The following is a 25,262-nucleotide window of genomic DNA, read 5'->3' as shown; positions in this document are numbered from 1 at the left end:
GAATACTGAGGGACTTACAAAATAACATGATAATACCAGAACGTAAAAAAAGAAATGCAGTGTGATAATTATAAAGCAATTTGTATGGCAAGAACAAGCGATAAGAGATACTCATAAAGTTAGAAATAGAGATGGTAGAATGTAAATAGGAAGAAGAACGGAAGCATTCAGACCAGACCGACAAAATTTTGAGAATAATATAATTTCGATACAGCAAAAAGAACAGTAATATGGAGGTGTCTAGGAGAGATGGAAGTACCTAGGGAACTAATTGAGATTATCAGAAGCATATGAGTCTCTAAAGGCTAAAGTACAAATGACAGGAATGTAATCAGAAGATATTTTAACGAAAAAATGATATAGCCTAAGTCCACTATCATTTATATTAGTTATGGATAAGATAATGAAACTAATAAAAGAAAAAACAGAAAAATTGAACTTCATAATTGGATACAAAAATCTGAAAACCAGTAAAAATGAAATCAGTACGAGAGTAGAAGCTCGATTAAAAAAAGATCAAGGGAAACGTTGAATAATTTGAGCTATCGAGGTTTTCACTTACTAACGATTTAGGTTAAGAAGCTCCTATTGGTTTATTATTTATACTTAAAGAGGTTCGTTTATGAGCTTTACTAATGACTTATAGAGATAGACGAGTTACATTAATGCAAATGAAACATTAATACGTAAATACGTATTTTATTTTAAATTCAAAGGTACATTTATTAAAGTTTATTTTATTCTACATAAAAAATCAGTAGTTTTTTTTTGTTTCAAACTATTTATAATTCTCTGTATTATTGCATTGCTCTATAAAAGATTGTAAAGTGTTTTCAGCTTTTCTTGCTTCGCTGATATATAGGTAGGTAGATCTTGTGGCTCGTCATTCGTCGTAACTTCTCATTTTCACAGACAGTGTACAAAGAGATACTCCCGGAATGAAGGCTAAGAGCTACTTATATATATACATGCAAGAAAGTTACTGTACTTAAACCTTAGTGTATTGTTTACATTTGAAGCCATTTCGTGAACACGTGTAATCAATAACAATGTTTTATTGGAAAATTGTTTTATTTGCAAATTCATTAATGACTCATTGATAGATGATTGAATTTACAAAGGTCGTCGTCGGTACAACTTTGAGTCACTAAGGTGCAATACCCAATTTGTTCATTATTCATTTGGGTTTATGGGTGCTAGTCTTACGGTCGAGAATTACGTGTTATAGCACAATAATAAAAGTTCGATAACTACTTAACTTACTATATTTATATAAAAACCAACAAAACAATATACAAACTAAAAACTAAAGTCGCGAGTGCCGCAGAACCTAGGCTTTCGAGAACTGCTCGCTTCTCTTTCCCGAGAAAGAATAAAGTTCTCGTCTATTCACAACGCCAACGTCTTGTCTGGGTTCGTGTAAGTATGTGGCTTTTTCCTAAAAAGTATACCAGGTCTATCGGAGAGGAGTAAATTAATCGCATGCTATTAGGATATTAAGGAAGTTATAAATGAAAGGACTTGGAATTCCCGAGATTGAAGGATTATCTTTTATTTGAGGAAGTTGTTTAGAGTTTACACCTAAAAAAATAATGAGGAAACAATTAAATTGGTATGGTCACATTTACAGAATAGAAACAGTGATGGAAACAGTAAGTAATATCAAGAATAAGAGGTAGGCTGGGAAGCAAGTGGATATAACAAATAAGAGAGATGAGAAATAAACCTATACGGAATGAAAAGCTGAACGCAGTAATGATGGGAACATTTTCTACAAGAGAAATCTGTTTTTTCATCTGACACCTGAAAATGTAGAAGGAATACAGAAAAAGAAGGCAAACCAAACAGTTAAATTGCGAATCAGATCAGAATGCGTGCATTGAACGCACGTGAGTCCAGCGCACGGTTGTTCGATCGTACAGATTATATGGGAGGGTGCATCGAGTGCGCATTTGCAGGTATAAAGACGGTATCTTCAATCCCTGTATTTAGCTTGAAATATTTATTACCTTAAATAGAAGAGTAACAAAGAGTTAATACTTTCTTATCAATGCGATTATATTCATAGTCTCCTAACCTATCCTAACTTAACCATTCTTAAATAAAAAGTTTGTTTTTTATGGAAAATTCAAAATACGCATTTTTTTTAATTATTTTGAACCTAATACCAAAAATGCACTCATTTAATTTTTGTCTAATATTTTATATAATATTGAACATTTGCTCATTTTGGAAAATTTTAGATATTGCTGATGGTTTTGTTTTGTCTTAATGATAATAATTATTCAAGTTCATATGTTTGCCCATCTCTAGGACTCACTTCGGCAGATCAAATTTTCTTGTCCGCTAGTCGTCTTTCGGATTCGACACCGGTAGTGTGCGCTAGATGCACGAAATGTTTTCTAAATGTGCCTGTGCGCTCGATGCACCTCAGATCATATTAAATTCTTTGTAAAAGACAACTTTTTCAGTTTTAAAGTAAAGTAGTTTCACATGTTCTATATGGGAATATTCCTTTTAAAGAAGTATTTATATGAAACAAAACAAACAATCCAAAATTTATTATACTTTGTGCTTAAATATTCACTAATTATATTAAATTTCTGTTATATATACATTACAATAAATCACTCTATTACACTGCTCATTGGAAAATATTACAATAAACATGAAAGTTTATAAACTTGTTTTAATTGCAAACATGGCTAATAACAATTTCCAGACAAGTAATATATCAATGAATAAATTATAATGGTTTTTGAAAAAATTGTGAGACGTGATATATAGCTAATCCATTCAAGTTATTGATGTATAACACTTGGTCATTTAAATCTTAATATGATTTTTGGAGGCACTTTTTAATTCACAATGAAACTTAATTGTTGCAGGCTACAAGATAAATTATAGAATTGAAACAGCTTTAACATTGTAATTTAATCAATTTAACACCAAAATAAAAATATCAAAATTCCTAAGTATGCTATTTTTGGAGATCAGTACCAGCTTCAATATTTTGAGTAGTGGAAACCAGCAATTATAGTAATTCATAACATAATATATATCAAAGTTATTTCTCAGCACAGTCTAGTTGACACGAAAATTGAGTGCATTTCATTTGAACTGATAAAATAATGATACATGTGTCTTTTGTTGCTCAAAGCTGTTCATACTTGTAAAATAACTAAAGCATTAATCCAATTATAAACTAAATTACGATTTTGCTGAGTTCACAAATAAAAACCAAATGTAGGTTGTCTTCGTACATCATGAAGAGTGATATAAATCACTCAAATACACTCGTGAGCAAAAAATCGACTCAAGTCTTATGATTGCGGTCAAAAGTGCAAAAAATCTGTAGCTTCCATTCTTTTTCTAATCTGAGCATCTCAAAGTAATTAGTCTTAGCTTTATAATAAGTGATCTGTCTTTGTTGTTATTGAGTTATATTTTGGTAAAGAACAAATATCAAACGAAAATGAAACTTAAACTATGAAAAATCGTTATAATTAACAATAAAGAAAATACAAGCTTAAATTCGTCAAAATAATAATTTATTTTAAAATAATCTATCAATATTTATTGTCGTTACCCTGGCCATTACATAGGGACAATTCCGACATCCTGTGAATACTGCCGTACGAAACCTCTGTATGTCCTACCGCACCACCGCCAGTTTCATCAAAACCCAAATCGGTTTTTTCTTCCGTTGAAACGCCCGCCCAAACCATCCAGGAACCTCATCCAAAAACCACGTTTTTTTTATGCAACACTGCAGTTCATCTGTAGGCTCGTCCTCTTCTATCGCTTTCCTCCAAGAAGAGAACGAAGCCCATTATTCGTCAGTCGAATTAACGTGTTTTCTGGAAAATCGTAGACAGGCTGCTCGGTGGGCTAGGGTTAATTTAGGGCCAGTAGCTGATGCTTTTGGCTCAAGGCTAGCAGTCTTAAGTCTTCTTATGAATGAATCTGTTATATCTCTCGGATTTGCATCTTATTCTTAACCACTTATTCGATGAAAGTTACCAGTCTCTTGATAACGATAGTCTCTGGAAATAGCATTATAAGGTTCAGTTACCCTTAATTGGCACTATTGTAAACAAGTATAAATAGAGTGGTTACCAATCATAACATATTGTTGGAATATGAGAACAAGAAACTTGTGCCATTAGCTTCAAGATTTTACTAAGAAAAATACAATTTTTTGTTCAGTTTTTTTGCCAGTGACTTGCGATTGCAGAGTTGTCGCCTGAATTGATTTTTTTACTCACGGGTATATATAACAAATATCAACATATCTCACTAGATCTACCAAATGGTTTCTCCCAGCTCATCATGATACCAATAACCTCATAAACAATCTATTTTACATTTATTTCTCTAATTTCTATTGATTGTTTTGTCAGCTACTAAGTGTCTAGATAGTTCATATTCCATTTTTTGTAAAAAAAACCTTCAATCAATCAATAGTAATTAAGATTGATCATATTTTCTTAAAAAAATACGATTATTAGAATAATAAGTTAATTTTTCATTTACTACTTAATATTTATTTTTGCCCAATAATAGCTCACGAATGTTATCCATAGTAATAAATACAGTAATGTATGATTAAGAGCAGAAAACCAAATCAGCTAGTAAAAGTTTTCAATTTACAATGCAATATGTATGTTTATCTATTTTTTTATTAGCTTGTGTGATAATGTATCAATTAACAAATAAAATTATAGTTAAAGACCCAGCTTTTACCTATTATATCTTTTGAGTTGAAATAGTTAACCGAAATCAAAGAACTCTTATATTAAATATTAATCTTCAAATAGTTTAGAAAATTTCTCCATTATATTAAGTTTCACTTTTAAGATGCGAAGATATATGTCCCAAGGGTAAACACGGTTCGGAATGTAAATCCGATTGCCGATGCCAAAATGGCGGTACCTGCGATCCTGAGACCGGATTCTGTTTCTGCAAAGAAGGATGGACTGGACCCGTTTGTGCTAATAGATGTCCTTTCGGCTTTTGGGGTACAAATTGTTCTCAACCATGTGATTGCTATAATGGTGCTTCTTGCCATCATATTAACGGTACATGTGAATGTCAGCCTGGTTTTACAGGAGACAGGGTAAGTATCTAAGTTGTAACCTTTGAAAATCAAAATTCTAACACCTGGATTATCACTATATTGTCAGAAAAATTAGTTACGCGGTTAAACATATAAACCATTTTAGTATGATATTGAGATCAGTTCGGGTGTAAACTTTTATATTGTTTTAATTCATGTTGTATTGAGCTATTAACAATATCTCAATCCATTTTCCCGCTTTCCTTAAAATGAAAACAGGGCATTATTTTACGCATTATGCTGACCTCAAACAGACAAAACACGTTCCAGTTAAAGTTTATAACATCATTTAAAAATAGTGTAACTTTTCGGAATTCCATCGAAGATGATCTTGTTAATAGATCGAATTGGTTAAAAAAGTTTTTTTATTGAATGTATTGATTATTGCGAAGAAAACTTTTCACATTCTGAAAACGATATAAACTACAAGAATTTTCTAAAATATTTTTATTACCCAAATTTTTTACTTTATTAGCAATCAAAACATATACAGTTCTTCAAGCTAATATGATGGCCTTGTACCGTCTTGTGGTTCTCTAAGTGGATTGAGTAACGTGTTTTCATGGTTAGTCAGACGTTCACGATGTTTCGTATGGTTCGCTCTTCTATAACATCTTTAACAAAACTGATGTTTAAGTCTTTATTCGGTTCGACACATACTAGGGTGCATCTGCTATCATGTGAAGTATTACGGACGAGCTTCTTTGTATGTTGCCTATTTTTGATTAATTTGCACAACCCCAGAGCTCGATGCCATACAACCACATATACTCGATTGTAGTTTTATAGAGGAGAAGCTTGTTTTCGTGGGTTAATTTCAATTTTATACCTATTAGCCGATATAAATCTTTTACTTTTAGGTCGATTTGTTAGCGTTTTGTAATTATATGGTCTTTCCATGTGAGCCTTGTGTCTAGTTGCATGCCTAAGTATTTCGTGTTAGTAGCTTGTGGTATTTATACATTGTTCATATAAACAGGACGGTACTGGTCTTTTCTTAGTGTGAAGATCATTTGGGCGGATTTTGTTTCTATTTTCCATTTGCTTAGCTACGTTTGAATGTCATTTAAATGTGTCTGTAGAATCCTATAAGCTGTAACTAGATTTTTTTTGCTTATTAATATGACTGTGTTGTCGGCGAAGGTGCCCATAATGGTTTCATTATTTGCTGGAAAATCTGCCGTGTATAATACTCTTGCTTTTATTGGATGATGATCGGAAGTGCTTAATTTTTTTTCTGAACTCTCTATTGATTAAGTAAGATTTTAACAGTTTAAATTATGTGATTGGAAGGCAGTGTTTTATTTGATATAATAGGCATATGTGCTAAACCTTGTCGAATGCCTGACTAACGTCTAAAAACGCTGATGTGCAGTTTTTTTTTTTCTTCTAGATTCTATTTATTGTGTGACTTACCTTATCGATTTGTTGTATAGTTGAATATTCCTTCCTGAATCTAAACTGGTGTAATGATATCCATTCCTCACTGTTTGGGTCTGACTTTAATCTGTTTAGTAATAATCTTTCGAGAACCTTCGACAAAATTGGCAGTAAGCTTTTTGGACGATATGAAGAGAAAGAGAAAGGTTTTCGTCCTGTTTTTGTCAGTAATTGAGACGTTTAATAACATTAAATATGTGGGTGATCAGTATTATACCCCTATTTTTCAAGTTTATTTTGTTTCTAACTTAATATAGCTGGGAGTTGCGTTATAACTATACAGTATTTATCTAATCTAAGTCTAATCACTTTAATATTTTTTTCAGTGTCTAGATGTTTGCCCTGAGGGTACATTTGGAATAAACTGTTCTGAAAAATGTAGTTGTCAAAACAATGCTAAATGTTCAAATAAAAACGGCACCTGCATATGTTCAAAAGGATGGAGAGGTAATTATTGTGAAGAGAGAGCTTGCCCGGATGGATATTATGGACCTAATTGTTCGAAGATGTGCCAATGTAACAAAGAGAATACAGAAATGTGAGGGCATGCAAAAAATAATTTTCTGTTATATTTATCTTTCTCATTTAATATATATTTCTAATTAAATGCAATAACAAAAAATTATCTATATATGAAATGGAAATTCCAATGATAATGGATATAATTAATTCAAAATATCTACACACCCCCATGTATAATATTAAAAATATAATGCCGGTCATCAAATAACGACAATGCTCTCACTTTATAAACCATAATTGGCTTACAAACGTAGATAAGGAACCCATCATTAAGAATTGTACATAGTTGTACTTAATAAATAAGGGAATATAATTTCAGTACAATTAAATAGTCTTCATTCATGATACATATAATACAATACAATTATTCTAACTCACTCCCATTATATTCATCTTTCTTAGTATCACTGTCATTTAAATCAAATAAAATCTAGTTAAAACTGGTACATATTGCATATATTGCTTTTCAACTCTTTTTATGTGATTTATGGCATTTCTCCAAATTCGCGGTGCTAATGTTTGAACATTCTTTCATTATCACTTCCACAACGGAGTAGGAATGTTTACGTGAAGTGTTATTAGTTGTCTGTCATTTAAATTGGGACGGTAAGGTATGGAAGTAAACTTAAAACAGTATTACTATTCTTTTTGGTCATTCCGTGTACTGTATATTCTTTGGAAATTATTTTTGTTTCTAATACCTCTATGAGTTGCTTCTTTGTATAATGCTCTTCGAAATATAAATCTTGTTCAATTAGAAACTCCTATATGTCTGATTTGGAAGAATATTTAGTTAGAATTTTATGAATTTGTCTTGAATGATACGAGGCGTTATCCATCACAGTTACATTGTTTGTATTTGTATGTAATGCTGGTACCAGTTTTTCTTTAAACATCGACTCTAAAAGGGTCCCTGCAATATCCTGGTCGTAATCTAAAGAGCTATCCTCAACATGCTTCGAATAATAATGCATTATCCATCCAACCTCACGGCAATGTAATATGCGTTTACCTCGGGAATACGGTGCTTTCATTTTATATTTCCAATTATCATTTTCCAGGCTTTACGAATAGTATCGTGACTGTTTGCTGTTATATATCTAAAACCGTGTTTTTTTGAAAAATATTTTCAGTGTTCGTATCGAACATACCTCAAGGATATGTTTCCTTTTCAGCTTTGCAAAAGTAGCTTAAAGATTTGGAATTATATTTGATGCAAATATACTGAAGATTGTTTTTCACATTGAAATTTAATTTTCTTAAAATTCCTTTTTTGTCCCATGGTCACACCTTGCTTTGCAATTTCATAGAGTGTAATCTGAGAAGTAAAGTCGGTTAAAAACAGTTAAAATAACTTTTTGAGAATCTGTTGGTAGATGCTAACATCTCTTTTCAACTTTGGCCTCTCTGTGTGCTAGGATCTAGTAGGATGTTTACGGAATCTGTAAATCGACTTGTTGATGGTTGATCTTGAAGCCACGGTTGCCACATACTGTACTGGTCACAACACTTTTATTTAAGAAAATTTGACCTTTAATACACCGCACACTTAAACAGTTCACAGTTAACTACTAACTGAACCCCACTCAAAATAATGATTATCAAAGAAAAAATATTCCGAATTATGTGTAATACCCTATTTACGTTCTCTCAGTATTATATCTCGTTTTTATTTAGGAATTCCAAGCGATCAATTTTTTGTGTAATGTTGCTTATCTAGACTTTTAAATTATTTACTGATTCTGAAAATTAAATATTGAAATGCGGATCTAGACAAGTTGTTTACTATACAATTCTCAGTGGGGTGTCTTTTATCTCTTTTTGTAAAGATAAAATTCTCTCTAATTGATGACTGGTATTATACAAATTCATATAAACCGTGACAAAATAAAGAAAATGTGTAATTTTTTTTTAGGTGTCATCCTTGGACTGGAGAATGCGATTGCAAGGCTGGGTGGAACTCAGAAGACTGCTCTCGATTATGTCCCATTCTCACATATGGTAAAGGTTGTCACGAACTGTGTAAATGTCAGAACAATGCACAATGTTCTCCAGTGAATGGTACTTGTATTTGTCCGCCAGGTTTTACTGGTATTAGTTGTGAACATACTTGTCCAGAAGGCAAATTTGGAGAAGACTGTGCTCAAAAATGTGATTGTAAGTTTAGTAGTTTGGTTCAGCACATGTGTAAATTCCTAATTCATGTAACAGGCTACAATCCAATGTAAGCTAGGTTCCATTTACCATAAAATAATTCTTATCTTTTAAAAATGTATTTGGAGCAATCTATTGGCGCCTATTAAAGTGATACTGTTTAAAGTAATCAAAAGTATTGTTCAATTTTTTATTGTTCAATTAATTTTTTCGTGTTTTTGAAAATAAACAAGGCCACTACTAAATGATAATTGAACTCGAAAGCTGGTCGTTAATTTACTTAAAAGGTAGGTAAAATTGTTCAAATGTTCAATTCCTTGAAAAAATATTTATTAGACAGAAATCAATATTCATAACTTTGCTCTTAAAATTTCCAAACTTCTCTGACATCATCTAGTAACTTCTGTTTTCTTCTATCGTGCACTGTTTCTATAGCCAATTACAAGTCCAAGAATATTCTTCCAGATGTTAACCAACATCATAAATATGGTAAGCTTCCAGATTTCCAAAAAAGATTAAATTGTTGAAAGCTCGAGATTTTTTAAAACAATTATTATTTATCTTATTAACACAAATACATCCGCTCTTTCTCTTGAGATTTGTTTGGTCAAATCAAACAAGTATAGTCTTTTCGAGAATCCCATATTTCCATTGTCAGTATTAGAATAGAATTTTCTGAAATTTCCACCTTTAGTGATGACTCTATTTTTGGCAAGGAAAAATGATAATATTTCAGTTAAACAGTTATAGTTAGTTATATAATAGAGATTTAACTCCTTCAATTCCCAGTTCTTGTATTTTTTCTTAAATCAAAAATATTTGTGGTACATTGATATATGATTAATCAATGAGTACAGTGTTGTTGTGGAATAAAAAAGCAATAGATAGTAATGATTCATTGGGACAATTATACCCCTTCAAAACATTTGAGTATTTACAAGAAACATTTCAACTATAACAATTATGCATTAAATAAATGATATTTAAGAAAACTCATTATCCATTATAAACGATGCTTTACTACTTTAGGTAAAAATGGTGCGAGCTGCTCTTCAGAAACTGGCCAATGTCAATGCCCAGCTGGTTGGGAAGGTCAGCAGTGTGATAGACCATGTAGTAGTAATTCATTTGGATCACATTGTAATCAAAAATGCGTTTGTAAAAATGGCGCTTCCTGTAATCCCGTCAATGGTAAGTTTTATTTGGTAAATTTATGCATGATTTATTATTTTAACAATATAATGATCAAAATATAGATACCAAAGTGCCTTTTATCTATATCTACTATTTTCAAATTTTATTGTTTCAAAATATCATTAATGTATAGATCATGAATCTTCGTTCCATTACTTATTTGATTTGTCAAAAGATATATCTTGAACATCTCCCTAAATTTTAATTCAAAAATTGATTTTTTGTTAAATTATTATTGTACCAATCCGTTAACAAGTATTATTAAATATGAACTACGTTTTAAATAAAATTAATTGGATATCTATAATATTTCATTTATTGATGATATTGATTAAAACGACACTCCAGCCTTAGAAAGTGGTGTATTTTCAAAAATGAAGCACAGATGTTTGCACATGTGGGAGAAAATATCCAAAATTGTGAAGATTTTAGCTATATAATATTTTTTCTTCTTGAAACTCATCTCAAAATGTGCAGAGTTTCTTTAAAATAGTTGGAATTACCATTTAATTATTTCAGTCACTTCGACTTTTAGGATGTAGTCCCACTTTCATTACAAACCAGAATGTTTTGGGTAATTTTTGGTGTATAAAAAATTGCTTGGAACTAGATTGGAAATAATACAAAATGATACCAATAAATCTTAATAATGAATGAGGGGTGTAGGAAAGAAGAATTTATCCAATTTATACCTTAATAACTTAATGGAAAGTTCACACTGTTGTGTAATATTTAATACTGCTGTTGATTGGAACGAATTTTTCCTATGAACGTAATTTATAAAGTATCTCTATTTCGATCATTATTTATTGCACGTACAGTTATTTTGATTTCAAATTTTATTTCTAGATAATTATTTTATTTATTAATACAACTTTGTATTGAGTTTCTTTTGTGCATGTTGTGTTTATTATATAGGTAGTTGTACGTGTGGAGCCGGATTTTATGGAGAATTTTGCGAAAATAAATGTGATCAGGGCTATTTTGGGATAAATTGTGAACAAATTTGTTTATGTCAAGAAGGCCATCATTTAGGATGTGATCCCATTACTGGGAAATGTATTTGTAAACCTCAGTGGAAAGGTAGATATTTATTTAATATATTTATAATTTATATCGAAGCGTCACACGTACTTATTAGAAGATAAATTTATTTTGAACGAATACTGGGAAAATATTAATTTTAAGAGCGTCACTGGGTAGTACCTAGAATCATTGTTTTATCCAAACAGTTGTGATTTATGTTTGTCGTAAAATGTGTTTATTAATAAAAACATAATGCTATAATTTTGTGTAACATAAACCAGATATTTTTTCATCAATGCATTGGTTGAGTGTGAATTATTTTTCATAACTCATACCCATAACTTTTGTTGTGAAAAAATTCAAAAGTTATTCTTAATATTGAATATAATACACCTGAGTCAATCTGTGAAGTTGTTGAGTTAGTAGAAGTCTTTATTGTCATATTATTGATTATTGATAACGGAGTTAATAAATAAGAAATTGGTTGACAGATTATCTACAAAGTTTAAAAGTAGCAGTCTTGTATTTAGTTTCACCTTACAGTGTTACCTATATATCTTTTGTTGCAAAACGAAACAATTAACTTTATATATTAAGCCGCTATAGACGATAACTTGGTTATCGAAAAGATCGTCAGACAGTATAGGTAACGTAAACAGCGTGCTCAGTATATCCTAATAATGAACACAATACACTTGAGTATTGGGGTTAATTAATAAGAAATTGGTTGACATATTATCTAGAAAAAAATTAGTAGATATCTCCCGTGAAGCCAATATTTTATCAAAGTTTCAAAGTAGTTTATTTCTATTGTTTGGAAGTCTTGTATTTAGTTTCACCTTACATTGTTGTCTATCTAAAACTTTTCTTTCAAAATAAGTATAACAATAAACATATTTTTTAAAATTCATACTTATAAACCTGTAAGTTTTTCCAAGACCACCTGATAATTCATATTCAGTTTCTATTTACATACTTATGAATTTTACATATATATTGGTGGAACTATTTCCAGGCAGCCATTCTTATTGATCGTCTTTCTTATACCTCCTAAGAGAAGAAGGTCTCTCGTTTTTATTCCCTGCCAACCTACTAATCGTACTTATCATATTAGAAACTCAGTAAAAAATTAATTATGGCAACTTAGCTTTCATATAACGAATACTAAATCATAGAAATCTATAGAATTTAATTTGTGTAACATAAATATAAGTATATGAGCTAAAGAGTCTTGATATACGAGAAATACCTGACCCAACAAATCTTCTTTCAGTTCCATATACTTTTTCCCACGATGTTCAATATGCTTTTATAATAAGAATCGTCAAGATCCCCAAAATAGCCAATAACTGCCGACATCACGTCTTCATTGTTGGAAAATCTTTGACCATAGTCATTTTTTTAAATCTGGGAACAGAAAATAATTTAAGGGGGCTAAAACTGGCGAATAGGGTGCATGCAGTAGCAATTCAATTCATTAATTAAACGTTCACTAATGATGGCTGCCAAACAAATACAGAACAACGTGGCGTCTTCAAACTTGGAACATATGTTGTATAGATTGCGTACTTTCTAATACAGTTGTAATTTTCAAGCAACTACCGTCATCTCTAAGTCAAACCAGGTACTTCTGGAACGATCCTCGTATGATGGATTTCTGTGAAAATGTTGTTTAGCACATCTAATAAACATATGTTCGAAACTAACAAAACTGATTGAATGAAAACAGTATATGCAATAAACGAAATGAAAATAGAATAAAGTGTAATGTTTTTTTGCATATTTTAAAGGGGCCATCAAAATTGATAAACTTCCTATATAATAATGTGTGAATTTTAGATTAAGTGGTACTACCAAGTACCTGAATAATTATTTCAATTGTGAATCATTCTTCCTTTCCTGATGATCCTTGAGGTATTATGTGATAATTAATTATTCACTCCAAAATGGTGATAGCGATAATTTGTATAAAATCCTTATTAGTAAATGTGTTAGAAATGTATTAAAAGAAACATTTGAAAAATTCGTTTGTACATCAAACTTTTTGTTAGGGTGTCTAAAAAAATATTGTACAATTGAAAATTTTTTGCTATTCCCTCAATATCTTATTTGTTGCAACTTGAATGATATCCAAACAATGGAAATTTGTATCTTTCACAATCTCCTTGTGTGTCATATTATACTAGTTACCATTTTATTTCAATCGACCAATAGTAGTTGTAGTTTATAATTAAAAAATATTTTTGTTTTGCACTGTAGTAAAATATACCTTTGTTTATTCAATCTTTCAGGTGTAATGTGTGAATCAATGTGCCCCGAAGGCAAATATGGTCCCAAGTGCGAGTTTATTTGCAATTGCAAAAATAATAGTTCATGTGATCCTGAAAGTGGAATGTGCTATTGTTCTAGAGGTTGGCAAGGAGAAGATTGCTCTACACCTTGCAACGTTGGCTACTATGGAATTAATTGCAGACAAAAATGCCCAGAAGTGTTTATAGGCAAGTATTGCTTTTTTAAAAAAGTGCAACATATTTTATAAAAATTTATGACTGTATATTCAGGAAATTTGAATTGCAAGATTGATTATTGGAAAATATACATTTATAAACCAACCCCCCCCCCCCCCCCCCCGAGGAATCTCATTACCCTTATAACATACAAAAATTGTAACCCCTTTCACCTCCTACCCTTGATAGCTACCCTTCAGATTTTTTAAATAGCAAAGGGGGTCGTGCCCTTTTTGTTGGAAAGGGTTTGAAAAGCAGAATTGAAAAATGTATAATTTTTAAATTTTGGATGAGACAAATTATCCTAAAGAAAACTTGATATACTACAGGAGATGCTTGAAATGCCCTCCATTTACTTTCTGGCTGAAGTAGATCCTTTGTTTCGTTACCTCCTTAATTTTTTGTAGGGTCTGAATATCAATCCTATAATATTCTTCCATTATTCTTTGACAGAATTCAGCAAGTGTCGTCAAATGGCTCACATACATTTTGGTTTTAATATATCCCCATAGGTAAAAATCCAGAGGAGTAAGATCTGGAGATCTTGGTGGCCTTTTAATGAATTCTCGACGGGTAATCCAGCTTCTGAGGTAAAAATGATTAAAAATTTTTGAGCACCGTAATGAGAGTTAAATCCTGTTCTTGAGTCAATTCGCCTTGATTGTTTTTAACACATCATTAACCCCAGGGACTATTTGTATCTGTAACAGGTTAAGACGGGTTTCTCTAGGTAAATTTCTATCGATAAGAAATGGGCTTATTATATGATCCCAATGTAGTTTCATTGAAAAAACAAATACAGTCGAACTCCAATAATTCGAACTGCAAGGGACCGTAGCAAAAGTTCGAATTATCGAGGTGTTCGAATTATCGGAGTTGTGCACATTTACATACATATATGTATGCATTTCGATGCATCTTTCCATTTTATAAATAAATAAATATGTTATGGGTATATAACATGTTTATTTATTTATTTATTTATTTAAAATAATAATTTGTATACGTTTGAAGAATTTTTGGTCCTAAAAAGGACCGATTATTTATCTTAAAATAAAAAAAAAATACATATATTTATTTTTTTGTAAAGAAATCAGCTATGCTAGATTGCTTCATGCTGACGATTTTTTCCTTTGAAGCAAATCGAGTGATTCGACAAAATATCGTCGTCTTACCTAGAATCTGAAGATTCGAATTTTTCAATTTTTTTCAACACTAACAGTTCGAATTTTTTAATACCTTTGTACATACATAATTTATACAAGAAAAATTCGAATTTTTCAATTATTCGAACATCAAAAATTCGAACTTTTCAATTATTTAAACGCCAAAAATTCGAATTTTTCGGTAATTAACACAGAAAATACGAATTTTTTTGATAATTCGAACTTCAAAAGTTCGAATTATCGAGGTTTTTTTACATGTGTTAGTAATAGGAATGTCAAGGGACCGACGCAAAAGTTCGAATTAACGAGGAATTCGAATTATCGGAGTTCGACTGTATGTCTTAAGTAATATGGATCTTATGAATATTATTATCCATAGTTTCACAATATTGCAGTCGTAGATATGGATCATCATCTGTCAATTCGTGCTCCATTTTCACTTTATATGGATAAAATTTTTGCTTTTTTAAAATGTTTAAAATGGTCCTGTGATTTACTTTGCATGCGCTAGCAACATTTCTACTTGAACTGGATGGATTTACAACATACAGAGACACTTCCACTTGTTTTTCCTTATCCCATTTCTTGTTTTCAATAAAACCAGTTTAAAAAAAATTTAGAGGAAAAGCGTAACAAGCCACAATTCACAAAATCTGGAGATTCTAAGAAATACGATTAATCACAGAGGTTACAAGCCCCAGACGTGTTTTCACGCAAAACCGCTAACATTTGGCCACGCTGCGTAAAAGATTCGTTCTTGCGTCTAGCCATTTGAATATGTTTTATTGGTCAAGAAGAAGACAGGCCACATATGATTTAACATGGCGTTAAACATAAAGTGCTTCAAATTAGATGATGGATTTAGTGAAGAAAGTGATATTACGGTATGTATAAAAAACATGGCTTATTTCCTTGTAAGCAAGACAGTACTAACTTTTTCAAGTAAATATTGGCTTATCGCCTCATTTTTTTTACTGGACTTTTATATATTGACGCAATTCAGTAACATGAAAAATGGTTAAAACAATTTTTTCAAGTGCGAATCAAACCCATCACGAGGCTTCGTTGAAACCCTTGAAAAAATCCAATTACGCGGAATTAGGAGTATAAGATGTTCACTTGGAGGCCACCAACATATTATGCAAAGAAATATAGAACACAAGGATCTTAACGATGACGAAAGAGATTAGTTTTTTATACATGCATTGCTCTTTTCGTTATAGTACTACGTTGTTTACTTGTCACCTTTGCATACCAAACTTGGATTGTTCAATCAGTTAGTGAAAGCAATGAACAAGAAACGTAGCGCATTTCAATTTTTGAAAACTAAATTTTCTCGTCTTAGAGAAGCCAAAATCAAAGAAAGAGTTTTTGTGGGTCTCCAAATTAGATAACTTTTCCAAGATTCAACGTACATTGTACACGTAAATAACAGAGAAAAACGTGCTTGGGTTGCATTCCAAAACGTGTGATAGAACTTTTTGGGTAACCACAAAAGTGGTGATATGTTTATTATTATTTTCGAAATGTGGTTAAAAAGGAAGTGCAGGGCTCCCCCTAAAATGGTGAATAATGCTAGGGCTTGATAATTTTTTTTGCAGACCAGTATAATTATTTATGACACTTTTTAACAGAACTTTTTGTTAGTTGAAAAAATCAATTTTTTTTCTAAAAATAAGTTATATAAATATGTTATCTAGTAATGTTTTTTTGTATTGTTTGATTTTTTGATACATTTATAAATAAATATAGTACCGCAAAAAAATGTTTGTGTATGATTATTAATTACGATTTCAGGATTTGCATGAAATGTAAATTTTGAAATAATTCAAATATGGGGACTTAGGGGCTAGAAAACGTTCATTAAATATTCTCACAGCTTCATGGTAGCTATGGTGTTCTTCACTAAATATTAGAATGCAACTAAATTTTTAAAACATTGTGTTCTAACCATGGTACGTTTTAAAAATACACAAGTTTTTATTCGAAAAAAATAAATTGATATAATAAAAAATGTTGTTATATCTGATTGTGTCCAAAATTAAAACAAAACCAAAGTAAATTTTTTTGTACTGTTATTCGCAAAGTACAAATGTTAACCAATAATTGTATGTTATAAAACACCTCGATTAAATTAAAAATTGACGGATTCGAAGATTTATCATCTTTGTTTAAAATAACGGAGATTCCTACGGGAGTAAGAGTGAATATCCGCACTGTATAAGCATTTTCCTTGTAAAAATGTTAACATTTAATGATTCAATGGCTTAGAGGTAACGCCAACGCCTGATAACACTAAATACAAATATTTAAAATTTTATTTTAATTTTTCAAAATGCATTTTTTGAAATTTTATTGGTTTTATACTGTTTTTTTATTCATTAAACAATTTTTGTATGGCGGGGTATATGTATACAAACGTATTCTTTCTTACTTACTTTATCACACTAATACTAAAGACACTAAACTGTTTACTATTCACTAAACTACTTAAACTACTGGCTTAGACTTATTACTAAACACTTATCTATTTCTTATAAATATTAATTTATTTCAACACACCGTTTAGTTGTCTATAACGATTTGTTTGGGATTATATCAGATTATTTACTGACTTTGCTGATAAACAAGCGCATATTTATACAAAAAGGATTGCTCGATACTTCAGGTTGTAAAATATAAACGAACAAAAAGACCTTCCATGAAAATGATTTTAGATTTCTTTAGTTTGAAAATTAGTTTTTTTTTTAATTTTTGAAAGGCAGATATGATTTGACATTGAGATTTCTTAGAAAGATAAATATTGAATCCAAATAATTCAATTGTATTAAATGTATAAATATTGATATTCCGAACTGCACGTGATGCTAAATCACCGTTTTTGATGCAATTATATACTTTTATAGGAAATAAAACATGTGATCATGTGACAGGAGATTATATCTGTCCACCGGGATATCTGGGTCTTACATGTGAACATCCATGTCCTATTGGAAGGTATGGAAAGAATTGTTTACAAAATTGTTCCTGCAGAAATGGAGGAGATTGTCATCATGTCACAGGTTAGATTTTATTTTTTTATTCTATTAGTAACGATGATAATATTTTAATTCATTCTCTACAACTTCAATTATATGTTTTAGGTGAATGTCAATGCTTGCCAGGCTGGACCGGTACCAACTGTACAACACCATGTCCTGATGGAAGTTTTGGTATGAATTGCAGCCAACATTGTAAATGTCTAAATGGAGGACAATGCAGAAGAAATGATGGCGTTTGTAGGTGTAAACCTGGATGGACGGGCACTCAATGTACCGAATGTAAGTGGAAGGACAAATTTTTAAACCAAAGTATTTTTATTACACCTTTACGAATATAATTAACTATGATCGAAGGTAAGTATTTTGAAAAAATCACTCAGTGTTAAAAACTACTGCATTGCCATTTATTGATAATTTGAGCCATCTAAGTTTAGTTCTTGTTTATGTAATATCTGAAAAGTTGAAATATCTACATCAGTGTTCCTCTCATTGTTACAATGTAAAAATAAGCAAATTGTGATCTGTTTGCTTGTAAACTAAAAGTTTGTGATAATTATTTGAGATATTCTAAATATATATGAACTCCACTACTGCTTCGTAGAGTTTGATTATTTATATCTCATATTAATCTTTTATTACTGCTCTGCATGGTTCTTGACTAACCTAACCTAACGTTCTACCTATTTTGGATCTTAATTATCATCCTTCAATTCCTAATTAGTTAGTGATTTTATGTACTGTTTCCTATAGACTGTACAGTCGAATCTGGATAAACGTGGCAATGAAACACCAAAGTGGACTAACCTTAATATATATTCCGAGCTTACGAATACTTATGTATTCATCGTCTGGGAAATAATTAATTAAGATTTTCAGTGGTTTTGAATTGTATCAATTCTTGTAAAAATTTTAAATTTATAGGTTTCAAAATTCAATATTCAAATTTACGTTGGTAGAAATGTTTATTTTTCTAAATCTTCTCTTCTGTTTTAAAATAAGTTTTTTTTCATAATTTTTGAAGGACAGATAAAAATTGACGTTACGACTTGAATTAATGCTAGCGCTGTGTGCGCCTACAAATCCCATCATTGGGATAGATTACTCTTCTTGTTCTTTTGTTATAGTTTTCTGTTGATCCTAGTTTCGTTTGCCAGCTTTCGCCATTCGTTTCTGTTTCTGCATTTTACTTTCCAGTCTAGTATTTCTAGGATTCTGGCATTTTCTTCAATTTTGTTTTTCCAAGTATTTAATAATGATAATAATAATTATAAATCATTTATTATTCACCATTATTAACAAATTATGAAAATTTAACATAGAAAGGTAAATAAAAGGTTTGTGTTAGGTCGATTGACCCACAATAACCACATTAAATTATTCATACAAAACTACTACAAAAAACTTCTATAAAAACATACTCTCTATGCCTCTGCGCCTTGGTCATAGAGGTATCCATTGTGTTATCCTCTTACCATTTCTGTAGGTTACCTTCTCAAGATGTGTCCGGCCCAATTTAGTCTTTGTGCTTTTTATGCCTTATTATATTTTCTCCTCCCAGTTTTTCTTTATTTCTTCATTTTTCGTCAATCTTATTTCTCCATCTTCTGTAACATTTGGTCCGAGTATAGTTCTCAGTATTTCTCTCTCGACTATCTTCAGATCTTCGTCTTCGTTTTTATTTATAACTGTTGTTTTAATGACGTACGCAATCACTGCTATTATAAAGGTTTTATATATTTTTATTCTGTTACTTCTAGATAATTGAAAGAAGATATAGTTTCAAATATCGTATTCCTGTGTTCTTAGATGGTCCTCTTTCGTCTTGTCTTGCTATCCTCGTTTATTTGATTTTTTCTTGGTTTATTTCTAAACCGCCTTGTCCTGCTTCTGTTTTCAGTTTGTTTTTTCCTTTATTAGTTCCTCTATTATGTTAGCCAATATTGTTACATCGTTTATCACTTGAGAAAACACATTGATTTTTAGTTTTAATTTGTGATTATGTGAGACCTCTCTTCGCAATTGATACTTATCAACTATTAGTAACTTCGTCAAATAAGTGTATACATTTGACTATTCGAATAAGGTATGATACAAAAACCATGTTACATAGTTCCTTGAAATTTACAAATAAATTACAGATACCAAATATTAGATATGCTGGATTGTCGCTTATAGAGGTACAGGCAAGTAGAAGTCTCAGTTCTAGAGATTCACAAGTGAAAAACAACTTTTTCTTACAGAGGTGATTGTGTATATAAAGGTTAAAGTGTTGAAACTGGACATTCACTTCTCTTACTGCACACTATTGTTAATATCTTATCCTGAAATAGAAAAAAATGTAGAATGAGAATATAGTTGTCCATATTATTATTTTGTAAAGTAATTTGAAAGCTATATTTACAAACTCTGCTTCAGAAATTCCAAAACAATATATGGGTGCATTGATCAGTTTAGAATTTATTTTTTCCATTTTTAGTATGTCCAGAAGGTTATTATGGCGATCACTGTATGACACCTTGTGAATGTGAAAATGATAACTTCATTTGCCATCCAGCAGATGGTTGTATATGCAAACATGGATTTACTGGAGAGCACTGTGACGAATCTAATATTCTGGGACGAGTACGACAGATAGAAGATTCTGAAGGTGGTTACGGTGTTGTGGTTGCAGTTGTCATGGTTTCGATAATTTTTGTGGCTATTGTTGCATTACTTATATTTTACTATAGAAGAAGAGTATCAAATTTAAAAACAGAAATAGCGCATGTGCAATACATAGCCGATCCGAGTGGATTTTCACCTGGTAAGTTATTATCAGAACTTCACAATATATAATAATAATTCACTATAGATAAGAATTTTGGAGGTGCTAGATATTGGATGAAAACAAGCTATAGATATCGTAGCAATATAAGCATGTATATAAGATTATCAAATTTAATTTTTATTTTGTTGATTTGGGTTCAATTATCACATACTTGGATGTTAAAGAAGTGTATCACCATATATTTTAATTTTTTTTAGATCGAACTCATTTCGATAACCCAGTTTATTCATATCAGGGTGGAATAAAAAGAGATAATGAACATCTGTTGAACAACACTACCAAAATTTTCAATAATTTACATAAACCATTGAACACTAACTTGGAAAGAGCACGTCTTGGAGGTATGGCTTGTTGTTCGACTGACGATGATGATCTTGCAAAAGGTAATATAAAAATTCTATTATTCCATTTTGAAATTATAATTTAATGAAAATAAAATGATATAAAGAGGTGAACTGTTGAACATACGAAGGTTTGAGTAGAAGTACCAATAAAAAGTGTAGACCTGGAAAACTAAAGAAACCAGGGGCCTTTGCCAAATTTTAGAATTCCATTATAGCCGGACAGGACCGGCTTCATGGCCCATATCGAGGACTTATTCCTAACAGTATACTTAGTTATTTCACTTATTGTCTAATGTGACTTGGGGTGATTGTCTGCGACACTTTGTAAATGTAATATGCTTTGATTTTGTTTCATAGATTGTAATATGCCACTTTTTATTCCATTTCTCAGTTTTATTTATCCCATCCTATAGATTTGTTGCTGCTTCGATCAGATAATTGTGTACAACTAATACAGCTGTATCACAAACAAACGTTTTCGACGTCAGGTTATTATTTTTAGGTATATCAGCAGTAAATATTAAATCCTAAATATAGGATCGGTTCACACTACCTTGTGGTTATCCCTATTTTGAAGAATACAATTTAGTTTGTTCGTTTTTGTAACTTACATGCTTTTCGATCTTGTATGATTTTAGAATGTTCTATAAAGCACATGTACTTTTTTATGCCAGACCTGGTCACAGGCCTGACTAATATCCAGAAAAACTACATCACAGTAACTTCTTTCTTCAAAGGCTTTATTACTTTATTACTAGTAAAAGACTAATGGGTCGGTAAGATGTTGATTGGTTGAGTAGTTTGCCAAATTTTTGGATGTGGATTACCTCTGTTACTTTCTACTGATTAGAAAAGTATTTTCACCTATTAACTGCATACAAGAGTTGTGTTGGCATGAAAATTCATTTTCGAGGAAAATGTTTTATAATTTCACCTTTAATTTTTGTCACATAGAGGTGTTTTTTTGTAATTAGGTAAAAACTTCTTTTAAGTAGTCTCCAAACGCTTCCGCCTTTTTTATCCATTCTTGCCCAACTTCCGTTTCGTTTTCATACGGGTGGTATTTGTTGTCTTGATTGCTTGATATTTTTAGTGGCTTTCCATATCTCAAACTAAAATAGTAAGATAATACACTACTATATATTGATAGGAAAACATATAGAAAGGCTTACAGAAAGTGATTAGATTTTATCTATTGGATAAACAGCTAAATATTGATAAATGGGAGGAGAAAACAGTTATCAGAAACCCCAGGAACTATTTTCTGAAGACAATATCAAAAAGAATTATTTCTTTAAGTAGGGCCATTGAGTGGTATCTCAGTTTCCCAGTTAACTACAAATGATTTTTTCTGAATCATTGTGGCAAAAAGACATAAATTTTTTTAAATTATATTATTTATGACATGTGCTGTCATGGAAAAATCTTTTTAATTCAGTTCAATAAATTATTATTTGAAAATTTGTATTTTAATGTACTTAATCTCTTGCTTAGATATTGATTTATCTCTAATATCTCATATCATCTCTCATATACTAATAAAATTATAGAGCAGGATAATGTTTGTTTTAACTAAATTATCATGGACTGGAAGGTCTGAACCTGAACTACTAATATAACATCCTTGACAAAACACTGACAAATTTGAAATTTATTAATGACGCGTAGTTTAAATTATTTCAAGGTAGCTCATACTGCTACCTAAGGTCTAATAAGTTTCCTAATTTATGTTCTTGGTTATAATATTCCTCAAAGTTTCATATTTTTAAGATACGGTATGACTAAATATGGAATTTTAAAAACTGTTAAAAAAATTAATTTGGAATTTTATTTGTTGTTATTTTATCAGACTAAGAATATTTATGTACAACTGCTATTAAAAGTAACACTTTCAATGACAACTAACAGTGTTAAAAGTGTTTGTTTACGTGAAGGCGAGTTAAATATATTTAAAGCGTGTTAATAGCAGTAATAAAACTTTATTCATGACTGCTCAATAATTTTGGTGAAACTCATTACTCCTACATGCACCAGTATTTTACCTTTGTGCTAGTTATTTATCATTAGATGCTTTAGTGGAAAGGTTAGAAAATGAGGTGGTTTTCTTTTCCTTTTGCCAGTTCAAAAAATATCCGTAGACCATATTATATACTTTCTTTGAGCTTTCCGGCAATGAATGTAAGGGGTCATCCATAAATTACGTCACATGTTAATGGGGGGGGAGGGTATCATCGGAATGTGACATAGTGTGACAAGGGGCAGGGGGGGTCAAAAACTTTGTGACATCACATGTTAAAATTCAAAATTCATCACGCAAAATTTAATTAGTCGTTTGTTGCTTCCTAACTAGTCGTTTGTTTTTCTGTTGTTTAAAATATTTGACTTCTTTATGTTAATTTTATCAAAGATTATATAATAAAAGTAAGAAAAAAATAAAAATAACTGTTTTCTTTTGATTATTTTCGAATAAATATATAAATTTGAAAAATGTGTGACGTCACATCAGGGGGGAGGGGTTTTTGAAATTGTGACAACCTGTGACAAGGAGGCAACTCAACTTCAGCTTGTTCTTTAACTTAAAACTGAGAAACAACAATTTTGATACATTTCAGTCAAGTTTATTTCGTTTTAGAAGCTACTTAGATTTATACATTATTTCGAAAAACATGTACGTTAATAAACAAATATGTAGATGTTTCGTCCCAGGTTCGAATCTCATTTAGGATAATTCAGTTTTCAAAATTTTTCTCTGTGTACCGAACTGAATTGAAAATATTCAATGGTTTACAAATTTCCAAAACCAAAACCAAACAATATTATAGTCAAGTGAACATCTAAAATAAGTGATTTGTGGATTCATTCATCACTGCCTTAATTAATTATTATTAACTTCGAGCAAATAGATGTATAACGTATATATTAAATACAGTGTTGTAATTATTTGAATATTAAAATGCATTTTGAAATTAAATTTTATTCCAAATTCGCTATTACTATAATATTGTTTAGAGCCATATATTAAAACGTTGTAAGTCCTTATGAGGATTTAGGAACAAATGTGTTAAATTGATTCAAAATGTGATAAAAAACATCAATTGAAAGGCATTTCAAAATCTTAAAAACACATAATTAACACTATAATCAGGAAGACCCAAAACCACGATCACAACACAGAGATAATAAATCATCAAGGGGACTTCAACAATGCATACCAATATTGAATTATTCAGTTTTGTGTCTACTTATCCTGAACTTGACTATAAAATTACTCATATAATTGATAAAACCTTTGTTCATCTGTATAAAATAAAATAGGTGGTTTGGGGGTGGAGGAAGATTCCAAAGTAACAGTCAAGTTTATTATGATAGATAGCGACATGTCGGAAAAATTTACACCAGTTGGATGTGAAATATTTTTTTTTAGGCTTATACGACACAGATGAACTGAAGAGTTTGAAAAATAGAGAAGCTGATGCCACAAATCCCAACATTTATCACAGTATTGAAAAATTAGATCACGTTTATGATGAAATTAAACAAAATGATGTTAAAGATATAGGTAAGTTGAAACCTTTTCATTTTTCACTTCCAAATCTAATTTGTGATCTATTTTTGCTAAGAAAGGTAATCTATTTATATTATTCCTCAATAGGTATTTACATTTGGAAATATAGCAAGTAAGTTTGAAACTTGAAAGTGATAAAAATAATAGAAAAATAGTCAGATGATTTTTACATCAAATGAATAGGATGATTACAAGAATCTGTCAAAAAATTGTACTTACAGAGTACATTTCTCAAAAATTATGAAAAGAATGTATTTTTTCTTTCTAATTTAAACTAGCCCATACCCTACATCAATGTAATGAATTTATTCACAGTTATTCTTACTTACTCATTTAATTTAAACACTTACACTAGAA

The 25,262-nt window shown here is 30.7% G+C and overlaps 1 protein-coding gene across 6 annotated transcripts in view; it reads left to right on the top strand.

Annotated features, from left to right (window-relative positions):
* Positions 1-25,262, top strand: part of LOC130896643 (protein draper) — an 83,196-nt gene that overhangs the window by 53,717 nt on the left and 4,217 nt on the right. For 2 of the 6 annotated variants that reach the window (XM_057804852.1, XM_057804851.1), the window contains exons 5-15: positions 4,861-5,119; positions 6,886-7,097; positions 8,997-9,238; positions 10,265-10,426; positions 11,348-11,512; positions 13,747-13,953; positions 18,035-18,190; positions 18,272-18,448; positions 20,646-20,972; positions 21,194-21,379; positions 24,765-24,899. In XM_057804852.1, the coding sequence (XP_057660835.1) occupies positions 4,861-5,119; positions 6,886-7,097; positions 8,997-9,238; positions 10,265-10,426; positions 11,348-11,512; positions 13,747-13,953; positions 18,035-18,190; positions 18,272-18,448; positions 20,646-20,972; positions 21,194-21,379; positions 24,765-24,899 (2,228 nt within the window). Of the gene's footprint in view, positions 1-4,860; positions 5,120-6,885; positions 7,098-8,996; positions 9,239-10,264; positions 10,427-11,347; positions 11,513-13,746; positions 13,954-18,034; positions 18,191-18,271; positions 18,449-20,645; positions 20,973-21,193; positions 21,380-24,764; positions 24,900-24,992; positions 25,018-25,262 lie in introns of all 6 variants that reach the window. The other 4 variants (XM_057804854.1, XM_057804855.1, XM_057804853.1 and 1 more) reach the window with 3 other exon arrangements.

Source organism: Diorhabda carinulata, chromosome 7 (assembly GCF_026250575.1).
Source record: "Diorhabda carinulata isolate Delta chromosome 7, icDioCari1.1, whole genome shotgun sequence".
Taxonomy (NCBI): Eukaryota; Metazoa; Arthropoda; class Insecta; order Coleoptera; family Chrysomelidae; genus Diorhabda; species Diorhabda carinulata.
The sequence above is the reverse complement of the archived record's forward strand: the minus strand, read 5'-3'. Positions and strand labels throughout refer to the sequence as shown.